The sequence below is a fragment of the Myxine glutinosa genome, chromosome 7 (genome assembly GCF_964187855.1).
Source record: "Myxine glutinosa chromosome 7, kmMyxGlut1.1, whole genome shotgun sequence".
Lineage (NCBI taxonomy): Eukaryota > Metazoa > Chordata > Myxini > Myxiniformes > Myxinidae > Myxine > Myxine glutinosa.
This window is the reverse complement of record NC_136267.1, coordinates 163720850-163741210: the sequence shown is the minus strand read 5'-3', so window position 1 is coordinate 163741210 and position 20361 is coordinate 163720850. Positions and strand designations below refer to the sequence as shown.

The following is a 20361-nucleotide window of genomic DNA, read 5'->3' as shown; positions in this document are numbered from 1 at the left end:
AGGACACAGAGTCCAGGAGCAGCTGGGTACGACTGGGTACGGTGGGTACAGAGAGGGATGGGTTTGGGACACAAGATTTATAGGCAAACACAGAGTTGAGGCATTCAGCTTTTTCACGTGCGGAGTCAGCCGTTAAGCCGTTTGAGGTGAGGGAGGAGATGGAGGGGGAACAAACACCAGAAACAGATTTGACCAGACGCCACCAGGATTTGGAAGAGGGAGACAGATAAGAGAGTTCGGTCTTGAGAACGGAGAGATATTGTTTCCTGGCTCTCCTGAGGGTGGACACACACTTGTTTCGGGCTTTGTGAAAGGAAATGAGATTTCCTTCCGTTGGATTTGCTTTCCAAGAGACGAAAGCAAGTTGTTTCAGGGCAACAGCCTCACCACAAGATTCCGTGTACCATGGACGGGAGGAAGGGTATGACAACTGAAGACGAGATGGGATAAATCTGTGCATGAGAGAGAGCAATTTACTTTGAAAGAATTCCCAGGATGAGTTGATGTCAGAGGCGGTAGAGATGGGAGACCAGTCCAGATGATTGATGGCTGCTTGAAGACCGTGCCAGTTGGCCTGAGTGAAATGCCAGACTCGTCGACGCTGAGGAGGCTCTCTGAGAATGGTCAGAGAGATGTCCACTTTGACAAGCACATGATCAGATGAGCCGATTGGAGCAGAAGAAGAGCAGCAGACATTTTCAGGGAAGTTAGTCAAAACCAAATCCAGAAGAGAAGATGCTCCGTTGACCGAGATCCGGGTCGGGAAATTGACAGATTGTGTCAGTCCCAGTGAGTCGCAGAAGTCCTTTGCTGAAGAGCCATGGCTGGTGAGAGAGGTACCCACACCCAGCCAACTGGCATGGTGACAATTGAAATCACCACATATGAGGAAGAGAGAGTTGGGATGGGTAGATAGAAGTTGGTCCATATTATCAGACAGCGAGATGTAGATGGAGTCATCACGGTTTGGTGGACGGTACAACACACATATGAACAAAAGGTGGGAGCGAAGGGGAAGCCGTAGCCAAAGGTATTCCTGGGGGTGAGGTGGAGAGAGGGCAGTGGAGGGCGGGTGAGGAAGAGAGTTTTTTTATAAAGATAGCAACCCCACCTCCAGGACGAGGCTCAGGTCTATCATACCGGAGGAGGGAGTAACCTGGGAGAGATACCAAGGCATCAGAGACATCATGAAGGAGGAAAGTTTCTGTTAAGCAGATCACATCTGGTTTGTCATAAGCAACCTGTATGGAGAGATCAGTCAAGTTTGAGCGAAGGCCCCGGATGTTTGAGGTCCATACCGTTAATGAAGAGGAAGGGGGAGCATCGGGTACAGAACAGGGGGGGGGGGGGCGGGATAGGGTAAGATGTGGAAGAGGAGGAAGAGGTAGGGAGAGCTGTTGAAGGTGTGTCAGAGATTTCAGAGATTTCAGAATAGCTTGGAGAAAGGGAAGAATGGGGCGGACAAAAGGTTTGATGGAGATTGGGTGAGGCACAGTGAGGTGTTATTTGAGGAGGGGGAAGAGCGAGGCAGAAGGTTGGGGGAGATGAAGGTGAAAGTTGGAAGGGGGAAGAAGCAGGGAGGATGCTTTGAGGAGGAGGGGTGAGAGGGGAGTCTAGGAGGGGAGGAGCGAGGGAGAGTCTCGGAGGGGAGGGGTGTGGGGGGAGTTTAGAAGGGAGGGGAGGGAAGGGGCAAGGGGGGAGATTTGAAAGGGATGGGTGATGGGGAGGATTTGGAGGGGAGGGGTGATGGAGAAGTTTTGGAGGGGAGGGGGGAAGGGGAAGTTTTGGAGGGAAGGGGGGATGGGGAAGATTTGGAGGGGAGGGGTGAGATTGGATTTTGAAAAGTGTACGATTCATGGGAAACGAACATTTTTTGCAAAATGAGTTTGAGACCTTCGAGTCAAAAATACGTTTGAGGACGCTGAAGGAGAGGTGGAGTTCTGGATAGTTTAGGGAATGTAGAAAAGAGGAACTGTAAGAGATGGTATTATATATTTTTTTGGGAATGAATAGATTTGGTGAGCAAGACGAAAGCATCCTTTTGTAGGAGAAGAAGAAAAAGTTGTTATAATATGAGAGAGAAAATAGTTGTTCAGGGGAGAGATTATACATTTCTAACCACGTGATCGCGTGATCGCGAACAACGTGAACGAAGAACGAACGAACAAATAAGAACAACAAATAAACGAATAAGACCTGAGAAGGAAATATTTTTTTGGGGTTTTTTTTTTTTTGAGTAGAGATATTAAACAAGGAGGTATGGGGTGAACGACTAAGACGAAACAGAGAACGAAAATAATTGCAGCGCATTCGACGAACCGCTGAGAGAAAAACAAAACCACAAGGTCGGAGACGGTACGGTAGCCTAAGCCTACGAGTACTAGGCCTCAGAATACTCGATACGCATTAACCGACGATTGTGTATACATGTACGAAAAATTAGCACCGAAAATTTTCCTAAAGATACGCTATAGGTACACACATTGAAAGATAGATACAGTCTCGACAAAACACAATTGTGAAAGATTACTTAGCTTCGAAAGCGTGAGCGCATGGAACAGCTTCGTAAAGACGTGACCTCGCCGATATTGGCAGGTTCTTCGGTGTGGTTGATTTTGTGTTTTAATTATGTTGAAAAAAGTTGTTGGTCCTAATTCTATGGTTATTAATGTGTGAAAAAACACAGCATTCTTGATTTCAATACCCCGAACCCTAACCCCTATAAAAATAAATAAACAAACTCACACAATATCACGAACTTATTGTGAGTAGTATATATACACCAACCCATTGAACCTTTATTTAAATTAAAGTACTGTAAAACTGGAGGTTCTTGAAAATATTATGACAGAGGATTTGGATACTACAGTGTTCAAGTATATAATTCAATTTAAATAAAATTGCAAAAGTCACATAAAGAAATTAATTCCGGTTTTACCACCATTTTCCACGGTGTCTATTACATCATCTTATGCAACACGTTACATTAGTTATTCGTGTCCATTGTATGTGTCCAACATGACGCCCGTAGAAAAACAGTAACTTTCCTGTTTGGAATGATTTTCAATATTGCTTGACTGGCAGACAGACAAAGTAAAAATATAAAAATATCTCACTCCTCTCTGTGTATGTGCAATAAAGACAGATTCTGAGCCAAGGTACGGTAAAACGAGAAACTTCATATTCATGTTCCAAATATAACTGTGACAGCAGCTGGGCGTGGGGATTTCGCACTGTGGGGATTTCGCAGGTTTAGAGAAACGAGGACGGATGACCATGCCCACTTCTGTTCTGATTTCCTGTTTCTGCTCATTAATCGAGCAGAACATCAAACTGTGCACATATGTGTGCGAGTATTAAACTCATTAAACTGTAATATAAAAAAAAAAATCTGTTATCTAACAGCTATCTTTGCCTCAGCAATATGTCACCACCAGCTATTACAGAGCTGATTCCGAAGGTGTTTCTGTCCGTTTCTGTCCGTTTCTGTCCCTGTCTGTCCCTGTCTGTCCCTGTCTGTCCCTGTCTGTCCCTGTCTGTCCCTGTCTGTCCCTGTCTGTCTCTGTCTGTTTCTGTCTGTTTCTGTCCGTTTCTGTCCGTGTCTGTTTCTGTCTCTGTCCGTTTCTGTCTGTTTCGGTCCGTTTCTCTCCGTGTCTGTTTCTGTCTGTTTCTGTCTGTTTCTCTCTGTTTCTGTCCGTTTCTGTCCGTTTCTATCTGTTTCTGTCTGTTTCTGTCTGTTTCTGTCCGTTTCTGTCCGTGTCTGTTTCTGTCTCTGTCCGTTTCTGTCTGTTTCTGTATGTTTCTGTCTGTTTCTCTCTGTTTCTCTCTGTTTCTGTCCGTTTCTGTCCGTTTCTGTCCGTTTCTGTCCGTTTCTGTCTGTTTCTGTCTGTTTCTGTCTGTTTCTCCGTTTCTGTCTGTTTCTGTCCGTTTGTCCGTTTCTGTCCGTTTCTGTCCGCTTCTGTCCGTTTGTCCGTTTCTGTCTGTTTCTGTCCGTATGTCCGTTTCTGTCCGTTTCTGTCCGTTTCTGTCTGTTTCTGTCTGTTTCTGTCTGTCTCTCTCTGTCTCTCTCTGTCTCTGTCTCTCTCTGCCTGTTTCTGTCTCTCTCTGTCTGTCTCTCTCTGTCTGTTTCTGTCTCTCTCTGTCTCTCTGTCTGTTTCTGTCTCTCTCTGTCTCTCTCTGTCTCTCTCTGTCTCTCTCTGTCTCTCTCTGTCTCTCTCTGTCTCTCGACTTAGTATACAAAAAAAATAACAGCTAAAGTCACAACAACATTAAATTTAAATAGGTCGTTCCTCGGTTATAAACTGACAGGACAGACAAACGGCCGGACACACAAGAGTGAATTACTTAACCCCGCTTTTCACTTCGCGCACGTGGGCTAATTAAACGCTTTAACAAAAACTTTCAACTGTTCTGCCGAATACGATCACTGCACTGAAGACCTTGTGGTGGAGAGGTGTGGTGTGAAGACCTTGTGAAGACCTTGTGGTGTGGACTCATGAAAAGGACTGAATAATAATATGCAGAACGAAGATGGAAGGAGACATCACCGATACTTTTATGGGTTTAAAAAGGCACAATTACACAATTACAGCTTCGTCGTACACAATAGTAAAGTAACACAAGATTTGGAACTGGGATCTTAGCATCAAAACCTGCATGCGCATATAGGAGCATTATGTGTCAATACAGTATTTTTTTTTTTTTTACAGGATCTAAGGCTCGTAATAGATGGACACACAAGGCCACACGTGGACACACCACAGAACTGTTAGCCGAGACAAACAGCCACTGAGATTGATGGAAGTGCCGTCACTTCCCAGGGCTTTCTGGGTACAAAGGACATCACAGCAATTGTGGCACCTTTCTCACCGCACTCAGCGGGGTATTCCCCATGGATGTCAATTGGACACCAATGTTAATATCAATCAACTAGAACAGCACTGACGTGATGTCGGTCGACCAATATGCCTCCGCACACATTATTACATCATTATATATACTTGCACCAAAGTTTGATTCAAATCCCTTCAGCTATTCTCAAGTATCACATTTTTACCTGTCATGACCTATGACCTTTGATGCAAAAGTCCAATTAGTTCATCGTTTCATCACAACATATACTTATACCAAGTTTGGTTAAAATCCCATCACTGGTTCACAAGTTAGAATTTAGTTAGTTAGATTCGAATTTAGTTAGAATTAGTTAGTTCGATAATTTAGTTAGTTAGAAACATAATTTTTTTTACTTAACAGGACTTCTGACCTTTGACCTCTTGACCCCATAATCTAATCTCTTTATCTTTACATCGTTATACATACTTGTACCAAGTTTGACTTGGTTCCCTTCAGCCGTTCTTAAGTTATTGCGGCAACTAAAACCGATCATGGAGAGACAGACGGATGGATGGATGGACAGACAACCCGAAGAAAGCATAAAACCTCCGGTGACTTCGTCGGCAGAGGCATAATAACACCATCATATGACACAAACATGTGACATACAATACCACTAACCAAGCAACACTGTAACCCCAATATGAGCCGATTGCGTCCGAACACTCACCGTCCGATATCTCCAGAGGAATATCCGAGTCAGACAGGGAGCGTCCTCCACGTAAAGGGTACTTCTTTGGCGAGATGGGGGGGCTTTCATGCTGGTGAGACCGGCTTACCCTCCGAACAAAATAGGACGACTCTTCTGCGAACAAAGAAAAGGATCACAACAAACGCATTCCAATTCAACCAAGAATAAGAGCCGGAAGACTACTGCAATTGGTACTCCAATAAAACACTGGCACCTGAACACCTCACCACAAGAGGGCCTTCAACTTTGATGTGGAGAGATTTAAGAAGAGCATGACCGTACAGTTGTCGCAATACGAACCTCTCAGCATTATTCCTTGTATCCCGATGAAACAAAGGGATTGTGATTGACCAGGGACAAGTATATCCGGTGGCAATAATTTGGAATTTGGCAAGGGTGCAGGTTCACAATGGCATTCTCTTTTTGAAAGGCATGCGGGACATTTCATAACAGTGACAGGAGAAAGGATGGCCATCTTAACATCCCATCCAGAAGGAAAGTATGGATTGGAAGTAAACCCAAAAGGAGCACACTACTAACCAAGCTACAAGAAAAAAAAAAAAAAAAAAAAAAAAAAAACATTGACTTGATAGATATTCTAGGCACAGCAAGTGATAGATAATAATAATACAGCATCGTAAATAAATTGATTTTACCACTTGTACTTCAAATTATTATTATTACTTTTTCTCTTTGTAAAAACGACTTTACATTCGTCAATTTGAACAGATCACAAATCTCAGAGGAACATTTGGAAGATCTCATCGGGAAAGCGACTGATGGCCGGTTCAAGCTATTTATGAGAGTCCGTGATAATCCAGGTAATACATGCACTAATTGAATATTTATTTCTCAAACATCGTCTGTTTAGGCTAAACCTCCCTTTACATGTTGTAAACATCCATTTTCATGGGGGTGTCGGCATGGCCTAGAGGTGTGCACATTTGCTTCCAAGCTGTCTAGCCTGGGTTTGAATCCGGGCGCAACTATTAACTGTCATCCCGGTGTTTCACAGGCAGGACGATTCATCTTGTGTGTGCGTGCGTCCCTCAGCTGAACGTAAAACAGGCATCCTGTCCGATGTCATTATTTGGCGGTCATTAAAGATCCCACGGGTGTTCTTCACGACGAGTAAGTGAGCTATTGCCGGCATCAGGAACAAATTAAAAATTCCTGCCCGAACCTTCGTTGAATGTCAGGCCTGGCCAGCCGGTTCGTGAAAGACTTAGGCCTAGCTTACCCCGGCCAACCCAACGAGAACGTGGGAATAATTGTGGCCATTAAACAAGTCGAAAGATACCTTTTCATCCGTTCTATGTCCACTCCGAGATTTAAACTGCAGGAACCAATATCAATCCAACCTACATCATTTTGACCTCTCGTGAATATAAAAACAACCAAACATACAAGGTCGAAATAAACGTTAGATATTGTACAAAAACAGTGGATTTGATTCAGCCAATCTTACATTTTAACGAATACAAAACGTGTTGTTATGGACCTCCGGATGGCAGTTCGCAATTCCCAGAGGGCAGAGCTCTTAACATTGTGAATTCAGGTGGAGCGGAAACCGCTTCTCAAAGTCCCCAATGAATTAATTTTTAGCCTAATTTCACCAAAAAGCAAACAAGCAACACCCCCTAGATTACAGACAAATAATTAAAGACATACTGTAAAAGGAGGGACCAGAATGACAGAATAATGAAGAACAAATGATAATCATGACTTGTAATATGCTATGCACCAGCAGGCTAAATGACAAGGGATATATAAATCAAATGGGGGTTTAAATGTTAAAAGGAACAAAAATAATGACATAATTGAGGCTTGATTTGATGGTGCTGAGGACGTGAGGGCATGGGAAGCAGGATTTGTGAAGAGCAAGTCAAAGGGGAGGTCACAGTATGCAGTTACAGCTAACGGCGGAACTTTTGCACCAGAAAATGAGCCTTCGATGCGGTGAAGTGGAAGTGCCGGTAGCATACACTGGCATAGTGGCCTCATGCAAAGAGCCCTGGAAATGGTCAAGATACACTAACGACAGTGGTGGCTGAATGATCTCATACAAAACCTACATGGTATTCATAGAATACTTACCCCGCGCAGTCTGACAAATGTGTAATTGCATCTGTAGTGAAATCGTATTCGTACTGAACCCGGGGTGATGCTCGCTGCTCGTTGACACCGCTAGGGGCGTGACTATAAGACCCGCTGCTGCGGACGGTGCTCCGAGACTTCTCCTGTGACACGTTACATCTGGTAGACTCGCGAACGGTACGCCAGCATAGAATATCCAGCTTACTTGCATTGAATGTTATGAATGGTCCCATGTGATGCCACATCGTATACTTATTGCATTTCCTGCATTACAGGATGATGTCATGATCTAAATGGAATTAAACCACAAGTTGGACTAAAGTTGTGTGGACCTGATTGGTTTTCCACAACACTTAATTCCATTTATATCTACCGACATGGCTGGCAACAAGACGCTGGCGGTTGCCGTATTCTGCGCCGACCCGCAAGCCCCGGATGGTGGCTTGCAACTGAAGCACTGGCTCAGAACATTGGAGAATCATTTCGAGGAGCCTGAGACCGCGCCGACGGCTGCCGCGAAGCTAGCAACGCTTCATTCAAAAATCGACTACAAGGTGTACAATTCCATTGCTCAATTCGCGACGTATGACCTCTCGATCGCGGAGCTCAAACGGCTGTACATAAAGGAAAAAAGCCCGGTGTATGCACGATATTTGCTGCTAACGCGACGTCAGCAACCCAACGAGGCGATGGACCACTACGCCCAGGAGCTCCGGCAGCTCTTGCTGGACAGCATCAAGGAGCCACGGACTCCCGCGCAGTCTCAGGATGATCTTCGTTTAGATGCCTTTATTGCAGGGGTCTCCTCCCAGGAACTAAGGCTCAAGCTCCTAGAGAAGACCGACCTGACCTTCGCTACGGCACTCGAGCAAGGGAAAGTATACACCGAAGCGCGGATGCAATCGAACACCTATGATCGCACGCGCCTCTTGGCGGGCACTATACTACACGCCCGGCCGGAGAGTGCTACCGCCGAGGACGCGGACCTGCTCGCGGAACTCCGGGATGCTCCGGAGGAAGACCCAGTCCTGACGGCTGCCGCTACGGCCAGACCCAAGGCCTTACGCGGGGCCGCATGCTTTTTCTGTGGGGGGCCACGCCATGCCCGGCCCGTGTGTCTGGCACGAGACGCTATATGCCATTTGTGCTCGCAAAAGGGACATTACGCGAAAGTGTGCAGGAAAACGGCACGCGGCTCATTGAATCGCGCAGTCGCGGTCGCGGCGACCTTGAATGGGCTCATTGCGGAGCCTGCGAGCCGAGCCCGAAACCCGGCGCCTTACCCGTCTTCGAAGGGGAGGGCCCCTCTCTGCGGACCCCTGGGCGCTCAGACGTCCTTGGCGGGCGTCACCGGACAGCCACCACAGTCTCATCCTCAATCGGGCACGAAGTACGTGTCCTTGACCAAACTCCGGGCCACGCAAGGGGCTTTGAAGCCTCGCCAAGCCCCAGCGGAACGTTCTCCTCGTGTCGTCCACGAGCTAACGGTGGCCCTCACCCCGGAAAAAGGCGATTTCGAATACTACGGAGGCCTTTTCCTGCCAAAAGTGTCAAAAGGCGTTTTCAAATACTACGGAGGCCTTTTCCCGTCAGAATTGTCAGATTTTGAATCGCGAAACACCGGAATGCTTGGGAAAGCCCTCTGATGGCATTAATGGATTCCCCATGGACAACGCATACTCCGGCCATGACCGCAAAACTGCTGCTGGCATAGGATCCACCCGCGAGGCTTGTCCGACCCATTCGGGGGGTTCAGTCCCACTCCCAGCAGCCTCGTCTGGCCTGGCTCAAGCCCTTATTCCCCTCATGGTCGAAGGCCATTGTGTTCGGGCCTTGGTGGATACAGGGTCTACGGATAGTTTTATCGACCAGCGACTTGTGCTCAGGCATGGATGGCGGATCTGGAGGTCTACGAGACGGATCTTCATGGCTTCCCAGGGGCTTCAACTCAGCACGAAGGGGGAATGCCGATTGAAACTCGTGCTAAAGGGACGGGTTTTTCCTGATGTACACCTTATGGTTTTACCCACTCCACTTTATGTGCTGATATTCTGTTAGGACACGATTTTCTTAAGCTGCATGGACGTCTGGTAATGGAGTTTGGTGGGCCTGACACGCTTGTTGTGGGGGCGGACGACGCGCTTGCGGTGTGCGCCCTAGCGCAAATGGACATCCAGCCGCTTTCGCTGTTCCCCAATCTAACCTCCGACTGTACCGCTGTCGCGGTGAAATCACGGCGCTACTCTCGCGCAGACATGCAATTCATTGCGGACGAAACGGCTCAGCTCTTGAAAGACGGCATCATAGAACCTAGCAGGTCGCCGTGGCGCGCCCAGGTCTTGGTGGTGCGCAGCGAGGCCCACCGCAGACGCATGGTAATCAACTATTCCCAAACAATTAACCGCTTTACACAGCTGGATGCCTACCCCCTTCCGGGGATGGACGCGCTGGTGCAACAGGTGTCCCAGTATTCGGTCTATAGCACTCTCGATCTCCGTAGTGCGTACCACCAGATCCCTATCTCTAGGGCGGATCGTATCTATACCGCTTTTGAGTCGGGGCAGCGGTTGTACCAATTTACGCGATTGCCTTTTGGGGTAACGAACGGGGTCGCTCGTTTCCAGAGGGCCATGGATGACCTCATTGCGCGGGAGCACTTAACCGATGTTTTCGTCTACCTCGATAATCTTACGGTTTGTGGATATGACCAAGGGCACCATGATGCTAATCTGAAGCGCTTCTTTGAGGTCGCGCAGAGGTATCACTTAACTATGAACGAGGATAAGTGCCAATACTCCCGACGCACGATAGATCTTCTGGGGTACACCGTGACCCATGGCTCTGTCGCTCCGGATAAGGAGCGTCTGCGACCTTTGCTCGACATGGCCCCTCCCTGTGATCGGGCGTCCCTGAAGCGCGCCCTCGGGCTATTCGCCCATTACTCCAAATCGGTGCAAAATTTCTCCGCGAAACTTCGCCCCCTCGTGGCCTGCGACACCTTCCCACTGAGTCCGGCCGCATTGGCGGCCTTTGAAGGCCTTAAGGCCGACATCGCCCGAGCCGCCGTGGCGACAATCGACGAGAGCGGCTCTTTCGTCCTCGAAAGTGACGCCTCGGATCAGGCCATCGCGGCGACCCTCTCCCAAGGGGGGCGTCCCGTGGCTTTCTTTTCACGGACTCTTACCACCGCTGAGCGGAGACACTCGTCCGTCGAAAAGGAAGCGTATGCGATCGTCGAGTCTATTCGGCGATGGCGCCCGTACTTACTCGGGCGGTGCTTCCAAATCATCACGGACCAGCAAAGCGTTGCGTTCATGTACGACACCTTACACGCCCAGCGCATTAAGAATGAGAAAATCACTCGCTGGCGTATCGAACTCGCCGAATTCTGTTACACCATCAAATATCGCCCGGGGAAGGATAACCGGGCCGCCGATGCCTTATCACGACCGGCTACATGCGCGGGTATCACCTCTTTGGAGGGCCTACGGGTGCTGCATGCCACTGCGGGCCATCCCAGCGTAACGCGTTTCGCTCATTTTGTGCGGCGTGGCAATCTCCCATACTCGATTGACGATATCCGCCGTATCTGTCGCGACTGCGCTATCTGCGCGGAAATCAAACCGCGTTTCTATAACCCTCCCATGGGGACTCTGGTTAAGGCTACGCGACCGTGGGAACGCTTGGCGATGGATTTCAAGGGCCCATTGCTGGTGTCGAGCGGCTCTCGCTATCTGCACACTATCGTCGATGAGTACTCGCGATTCCCCTTTGCTTATACGTGCGCGGACATGACTGCTGCCACGGTGATGCGATGCTTACAGAACTTGTTCTCAATGTTCGGGTACCCGGCCTATGTCCATACCGACCGGGGTGCGGTCTTCTTGTCTCAGGAGGTGCGCGGCTATCTGCTCCAAAATAACATTGCTTCTAGTTACACCACGCCGTACAGACCCCAGGCTAATGGGCAGATCGAACGCTTCAACGGGATTATCTGGAGGGCCGTCATGCTCAACCTCCGGACCCTCGGCCGGGGCCTCGATAAATGGGCTTGGTCGCTACCTGCGGCGTTGAACTCGATCAGGGCTCTCCTGTGTACGGCAACCAACCAAACTCCCCACGAGCGACTTTCCCACCACCCCAGGAGCACGGGGTGTATACGGTCTTTGCCCAGTTGGCTCGCTGGGCCCGGGCCGGCCTACCTTAAACGGGCGGTTCGCGCGAGCAAGTACGACCCCCTAGTGGACAAAGTGCAGATTCTCCAGGCTAATCCTGAGCATGCTCGTGTGATGACGACTGATGGCCGTGAGACTACTGTCTCCGTCCGTCACCTTGCCCCTTGCGGGGTCGGCAACCTGAGTAGGGAATCGGACGGACCGACCGAACCCATCTATGAGACTATGGCCTCTCCCGACGCTCCCATCGCCGAAAGTCTACCGACTCTTCCCTCGCCGGGTCTACCTGGGCCCGACGACTTGGAGTTACCCCCTTCGTCACCCGACCCTGATGGCGCCTCCGACGCCGGGGACACAGGGATACGTGATGCCGTACCCGGGGAATTTCGGACGCGTGCTGGCAGAGAAATTCGCCGCCCGGCCCGATACGGTTGGGTCGACTGATGTTCCGCACCCTGTTCGTGCTGACGCTCGCTCGCTTCTAGCCGCACCGCCGTATAATTCTGACGGGGGGGAGAATGTAGTGAAATCGTATTCGTACTGAACCCGGGGTGATGCTCGCTGCTCGTTGACACCGCTAGGGGCGTGACTATAAGACCCGCTGCTGCGGACGGTGCTCCGAGACTTCTCCTGTGACACGTTACATCTGGTAGACTCGCTAACGGTACGCCAGCATAGAATATCCAGCTTGCTTGCATTGAATGTTATGAATGGTCCCATGTGATGCCACATCGTATACTTATTGCATTTCCTGCATTACAGGATGATGTCATGATCTAAATGGAATTAAACCACAAGTTGGACTAAAGTTGTGTGGACCTGATTGGTTTTCCACAACAGCATCTACTACACCTCCGAGGTTAATGGAAACAAATTATACTTTGAAAAGTCTGCTGTAGAGTACATTCATAAGCCTTTAAAAGTAGCTTTTATTCTCGTTTTTGAGTGGCTGATAAAGGCACCAGAATAGTTCACTGAAATATAAATCGGCAGATCGTTAAAAAGGGAAATTGTACTTCTTCTTCTTCGCTTTTTAAATCCAGCCAAGCAAGGCCGAGGCAATTACATCGATTCAAGTTTTGCACGGTTTTCGATGTGCACTCAATATGCGCGAAAGCAAATGGTACTGTAACATGTGGGGTAAAGTTTCAATATCCTACGTTGACTGGTTTTAAATGTACACTCTGAATAAAATGCAGACACGTACGTACATGTACGATTGCTTAATCCCACTTTTCGCTTCACAAGCGCGTGGTAAAAGGTGAAGGAAAGAGCCCTGAGGACAGCAACAGTGCACAAGTTGGCACAATGGGGTCACCCGAGAGAGCCCTGATGGCATCAGCAGTGTGTACGATGGCGTAGATAAACCACACACTCGTGAAGAGTGGCGGAAACATTGCTGAACCCAAACCACGACTTTGAGCCTCGTGCATGACTGAGCATCGCCACTGTACCTGCAACTGCCGGGTGAACTAACACTGAAAACTGGATGCAACTATTCTCTACTGCGTTCTCAATTGTAATGCCACAAATCCCTCAAGGCTCATCGCTCTCCCAGGTCTACCCGAACCTACCAGGGTCTCTGAAAGTAGAGCGAGGTGAATCTCACCTGACTCGACTTTCATGGAATCTTTCAAAATCTCAACTGCCATCGACGTGAGTAGAAGGAGAATGGGGGTTCTCGGACACATACAATTTAACATTGGAGTCAATGGGGAAAATTAAGGAAACTTATTGACTAGCACTCCAGCTCACCCAAAATTTCATCCCCCTTCCTCCCTCCCCCATTTTTCATTATACTCATACAGAGACCCAACGAATACTTGTGTTTCATTTTTAGGTAATAGCTTAATTTTCTTAAAAGCAGAATCACCATCTAAAATATTGATAAATATTACATTAGAATTTAACTCTCAGTTTAGGTATCGCTGTTGAGCCAATTTGAAATTATAAACTTCTCTTCATGATCTCATCTGACCCCCTCCCGAACCACATATCATTTTGAGATTATAGTAAATTATTTTCCCATTGATTTCTTGGCAACCATTAAAGTTTTCAGTCCACTCAAGGATGTTGCCTCTTCGAGCCTCCAACTTATTCGTACTTAAATTTATTCGCTTATTTGTTTTATCTACTCTTACCCTGTTATTTCTTCAATAATACTTATTTGATATTCCTCAAATTCATAATGGTTTCCATTTATATACCAAGGCTGTCTATGCCTCCAGTCTTTAGTTTGGTTAATGCTTGGTTCAACATTTATATATAAGTAAAAAAGGCAGCGGTAGCCCGTTAAACACCCCCACCCCCCTTTACACCCCTCAGCCCAAATTTGGCTAAGGGGTATTGTCGTCACGGGCGTCGTCTGGGCGTCAGTCAACTTTTGGTTTCCGTCAATTTCAAGGAGAACGGCTTGTCCGATTAAATCCATTTTTGCAGTGTGTGTTGGGGTTGAGTAGAGGAAGGTTCCTTTCGAAAATGGGCGTGCTGCGATTTTCAATATGGCCGCCACGGCATCCATCTTGAAATTGGTTTCTGTCAATTTCGAGCAGAACAGCTTGTCCGATTAGATACATTTTTGCAGTGTGTGTTGGGGTTGAGTAGAGGAAGGTTCATGGGTGCGCTGCGATTTTCAATATGGCTGCCACGGCAGCCATCTTGAAATTGGTTTCCGTCAATTTCAAGCAGAACGGCTTGTCCGATTAAATCCATTTTTGCAGTGTTTGTTGGGGTTGAGTAGAGGAAGGTTCCTTTCGAAAATGGGCGCACTGCGATTTTCAATATGGCCGCCACCACAGCCATTTGAAATTGGTTTCCACCATGCATGGGCTGAGGCGTTACGCCCGCCTTGCGGTGCTATTTTTAAAATCTTATGTTACGGATTCGTCACTTCCGTTGTTGTGGTTTTCATCCACTGTAAACATTTTTGATTCCATGTACTATTATTGTTGTCGTTTAAGGGAAATAGATATTACTATTTTCAAAAGGTAAAAAAGTTAATGTTTTAAAAGAAACCGGAACCGGACGACGACGAAGATGAAGAGGAAGAAGAAAAGGCGGAGCGAGTGAGTCGGACAAGAAGTCTAGCTGCTTTGAGGTCTGGAGCGAACGATTGGCGAACAAGTCACGAGTGAACTTTGGGTTTCCCAGGAAAGGGATTCCTGCGACAGAGTTGTTATCGCTGTGACAGATCAAGCTGCGTGTCAGGTTTTGCGGTTGATTCCGAGGAGAATCATTGTAGTGCCGTTACGCCTCGAGAACGGGCCGTCGGCCGTTTTGACTCGCGCGCTTTGCGCTTCGCTCAAGGATTTTCACTTCGCTTCAAACCATTTTCACCGCATTCAGACGTTAATCTGGTGTGTGTGTGTGTGTGTGTGTGTGTGTGTGTGTGTGTGTGTGTGTGTGTGTGTGTGTGTGTGTGTGTGTGTGTGTGTGTGTGTGTGTGTGTGCGCGCGCGCAACGTGGCTTTTGAGTTGGAAATCTGCGGTTCGCCGAGTGGGAGTCGTGGAACGTCCATACCCGAGGGTGGGATTTCCCAGTCGCCTTTACGCAGCTTTGGCAGCGGGACTGTGACTGCATTCCGAACGGGATTCCGAACGGGATTCCGGTCTCGATTAGACATCGTTCTGACGATCGCTGGAGCGGATCTACTTTGGCTTGATGCCGGAATAGACATTGGGGAATGGTCTTCTTTTCACTTACTTGGACCACAGTGAGATATATTGTACGAAACTGATGGTACCATCATAGGAAATATATATTGGTTGTACAATTGATTACTATTGTTTTTGTGTTGTTATTCTTGTGTGACCTTAATACAATGTTTGTTTGTTGGTAACAGTTGGTGTGGTTTCACCATTGATCTTTGACACAGAATAACACATCTTTCTGCCGTGACTCCTCTCGGGGCTCGGAGGTACACCGTGACCAGGGGGTTTGGGGAGGGGCACGTAACACTTATCACTGATGTTTATCTTAACACTTATGCTTATCTTAACATTTATATATTTAACTTATCACTTATACTTATCCGAACACTTATATCCATAAGGGATACTATCAATTCCATTTTCTAAAATAAACCTCTTATCATCAAAAGCTCCTAACGCCTTCTTATTTACCTCTTCTGTATACAATTGATATTTATAACTTCTTATTGTACTCAGTTTTTCCACTCTTCTTTCTTATAGGTCAAACAGCAATAATAATTTTCAAAGTTTATTGATTCCTCAATAACATTTTTCTTTAATCCTTTTAACTTTTTATCACTCTTCTCAATATTATTAACAATACACTTAGTGTAGCAGCATAGCAAACCTGTTGTGCATTTTGTGATACAAGCACCAAATTTGGCACAAATGTACATTAATATGTTGCGAACATTTTCAGATATTGGGCCACTTGAAATTCCGTAATTTTTTTTTTCAAATTTTTTCAAATTTCGTAATTTAAAATTTTTCGGGTGACACCGTCACAATTTCGGTCTTCGAGGCCGGCCGATATAGTGGGGCGGCTTAGCCCAAATATTCAAAAGAATTGTGCATTTTGTGATACAAGCACCAAATTTGGCACAAATGTACATTAATATGTTGCGAACATTGTGTGGTCAGCAATGAAGACGAGAGTCTGAATTACATGTATGCAAAAGACCTTGTGAACCAGTGAAGCAAATACACGGGTAAGCATGAATTAAATCTAGGGCATGATATAATTTCCATGATGTTTACCTCTACACTCAATGGTGGAAGGAGGTAATTGATCCCAGCTTGTCTGTATGTCTGTTTGTCTGTTAGTCCACAAAATTCCAGACAAAGCTTGTAGTAGTGGTAGTTGTAGTGGTAGTGGTGATAACAGAAATTGTTATATAGAACTGAACTTATATTATTATTATATGCAGAAAATAACTTCATTTCTATATGCCCTGCAGTGGACAGGTTAATTGGTTTATGCACTGAAGGGGTCACCCTGGTGTGCACTGCTGTGTTCTGCCTCACTGAGTTGTTCAGGTATGATGTACTCAGCACAAGCTTCCGGTCGGCCCGGAGGTGGGGGTGCGGGGCCTGTCACGGAACGTCAAAACAAACGGCCTGCCGGGGCCGCCCAAAAGTCGGGCGTGAGGGGCGCGTCCACTAATGGAACGCCTCTCGCTTCCCAGATCGAGGGCCACGTGGTCAGGAGAACCTCGTCCCTTCCGGTCACACTTTGCCTATCGGCCGGCCTCGAAGACCGAAATTGTGACGGTGTCACCCGAAAAATTTGAAAAAATTTGAAAAAAAAAATTACGGAATTTCAAGTGGCCCAATATCTGAAAATGTTCGCAACATATTAATGTACATTTGTGCCAAATTTGGTGCTTGTTTCACAAAATGCACAATTCTTTTGAATATTTGGGCTAAGCCGCCCTACTATGATAAGCATAAGCCTTTGATCCTATAAATTCACTCATCTTTCCACCCAATTCATCCTTAAACTTTCCAATAGCCTTTTTATTCTTTGAAGAAAACAACTTATCATCCAACTTATAATTACTCGTATCATATATATCCGGTGTGTACCCCGGTTTAGAATAGGTTCACCGTATCCCTGCATGTTGTAAGAGGTGACTAAAAGGGTTGGGGTCAGGAAGGGTATCCGGCCATAAAACATTGCCTCAAAAAGGGAACCATGACAATTACAACTACATATGGGCAGGGTACAGCCCGAAGTACCCCGTGGTGGACCCCACTCCCTCTCGTCAAAAATCAAGGTGTGGAACCCGATCGAAGCAAGGGTGGAAGTCACTCCATTTATGATGATGAAACGTCTGATGCCCCACGTGGAGAACGGTTTCTGAGGTTTGGGACATGGAATGTAGGGACAATGACAGGGAGATCAGGAGAAGCGTTGGAAGTATTGGTCAGAAGAAGTGTGGACATATGTTGTGTGCAGGAGACGAGATGGAAGGGAAGTGGTGTGAGAATGGTGATGGGTCGGTAGGGACAGAAATACAAGTTTGAGTGGCAAAGGTGTCCGGAAGGCGTGCATGGTGTTGGTGTCCTGTTTTCTGAGGAGTTTGTAGACAGTGTGGCGAGTGTGACTAGAGTGAGTGAAAGGTTGATGATGGTGAAAATGATTGGAAAGCTCTTTGTGAATGTCATCTCGGGATATGCTCCGCAGGTCGGTCGGAGCGATGAAGAGAAGGACAAGTTCTGGTGTGCAATAGAGAAGCTGATGGAAAACGTGAAAGATGAGGAAGTTTTTGTTGTAGGAGGAGACCTAAATGGACATTTGGGAAGGAGTATGGACAGTTTTGAGGGAGTTCATGGGGGTTATGGATATGGTGTGAGAAATGGAGAAGGTGAAAGGATTTTGGAGTTTGCTGATGTAGCTGGTTTGTTGATTTGTAATACTCAGTTCCAGAAAGAGGATAATAAGATTGTTACATACACGTCAGGTGGGTCGACGACAACCGCTGACTACCTGATGGTGCATAGGCGAGAAAGGGGGCACCTCCAGGACACAAAGGTGATCCCGAGGGAGGAGGCTGTTTCACAGCACCACTTGGTTGTCTGCGACATAAGGGTGAAAGGTGCGAGGAGAGCTCGGCGGGTGAAGTACCAACCGAGAATGAAGGTGTGAAGGTTGAAAGAGGTGACGGTGAGGGAGTAAAAGAGAGGCTGAGTATGGCAGAGGATGATGTGGTTGAGCTTGAAAGTGGTTGGAAGTCAATGAAAGATAGTATGTTGGGAGCTGTTGGTGAGGTATGTGGATGGACAAAAGGACCACCGAGGCACTCGGAAACATGGTGGTGGAATGATGAAGATGGAAAGAGGATTGACGAGAAGAGGAGAAGTTCAAGGAGTTTCTGAATGCGGCAGAAAGCGAAGGGTACGGGGGCAGAAAAGGCAGAGCATGAAAGTTATAAGGCAGACAAGAAGGCTGCAAGGAAAGAGGTAGCAAAGGCACAGGAGGCATGTAGGAAAATGTTCGGAGAACGCTTGGATTCGGAAGAGGGTCGGACAGCGGTATTCAGGATTGCAAAGCAGATAGTGAAAGAGAGGTATGATGTGATGGGGGTGAGTTGCTTGAAGGATGAAGTGGGACAAATCATTGTAGACCCAGATGGAATTAAAGGAAGATGGAAGAGATATATGGAAATGCTGTTGAATGCAGAGAATGAATGGGATGGCAACATAGAGAGTAACCCAGTTTTAGGACCGGCAGAGAAGATAACTGAGAAGGAAGTTGAAGAAGTAAAGCGATAAAAGCAATGAAGAGGAGAAAAGTGGGAGGGCCGACAGGAGTTGTGGGAGATATGTTGAAGGCAGCAGGAAGTTGGGGTGTGAAGAGAATGACAGAGATCTGTAATCTGGTGGTGAAAGAAGGCGCATTCCAGTGGATTTGGGAACTGAGTACCCTCGTCCCTCTATACAAGGGGAAAGGTGACCCTCTGGGCTGTGGCTCGTATCGAGCGATAAAGTTATTGGAGCATGGAATGAAGGTATTGGAAAGGGTGTTGGAGAGGAGGATAAGGAAGAAAGTCAAGGTCGATGAAATGCAGTTTAGATTTATGCCAGGAAGAGGAACGACAGACGCGCTTTTTATTGTAAGGCCGTTGCAGAAGTACATGGAGAAGAGGAAGAAGTTGTTTCTTGGGTTTGTTGATCTGGAGAAAGCCTTTGATAGGGTTCCACATGAAGTAGTGACATGGGCATTGAGGAAGTTAGGAGTGGAGGAATGGTTGATCAGAGTAGTGATGGCAATGCACGAGAGAGCGCGCGCAGCTGTAAGGACAAAGAACGGGAACAGTGGTGAGTTTGAGGTGAAGGTGGGAGTGCATCAGGAGTCAGTATTAAGTCCACCACTACAGACTTGGCATTTAATGTAGAATTTTTTTTTTTTTCTTGACTTGGGTTTACTTTCTTAACTCAGTATATCAATCTGGTGACTTTCTTTTACACTTTGGTGATTTATTTGTTAAAAGAACCATGTCACTGATTGCCTGTCGCAGCAAGAAGTCAACAACAGGATTATATCACAGGTGACGTGGCAAAATGTACGGACAGGTGACGTGGCAAAATGTACGGACAGGTGCATTTGACGATTGGCTTCACAGTCGGGTATACAAGGGTTGTTGCGTTCTGTATTTGTGGAAAACAACTGCTGCACATCTCCAAAAGTTATTGCCGCTTCCTCTGGAGATGGTCCGTCAACTCGACAATGCTGTTCGTCATGGAGTGGTGGCTTTACGAAATTCTGGCATGAAACAGCGTGCTATTGCTCGGCAGTATGGCATCACTCAAGGTCAGGTGTCAAAGATCCTGAAACGAAATGCTCAGAGTGGTGTCCCTACTCCAATACCGAGGCCAGGACGTCCCCGCAGAACCACAAGGAGGGATGATCGCCAGCTGCACCGGTTAGTCCGCAATGGCCGTACCAAATCAGCTAATCGGCTTAGGGCTGAGTGGCAGCAACTGACAAATGAGCCTGTATCCAGAAGGCTAGTCAACCAACGACTGGTTCAAG

The 20361-nt window shown here is 47.1% G+C and overlaps 1 protein-coding gene across 6 annotated transcripts in view; it reads right to left on the bottom strand.

Annotated features, from left to right (window-relative positions):
* Positions 1-20361, bottom strand: part of LOC137431799 (histone acetyltransferase KAT7) — a 101027-nt gene that overhangs the window by 71861 nt on the left and 8805 nt on the right. For 4 of the 6 annotated variants that reach the window (XM_068123510.2, XM_068123512.2, XM_078782503.1 and 1 more), the window contains one exon: positions 5564-5698. In XM_068123510.2, the coding sequence (XP_067979611.1) occupies positions 5564-5698 (135 nt within the window). The remainder of the gene's footprint in view (positions 1-5563; positions 5699-20361) is intronic. The other 2 variants (XM_068123511.1, XM_078782502.1) reach the window with 1 other exon arrangement.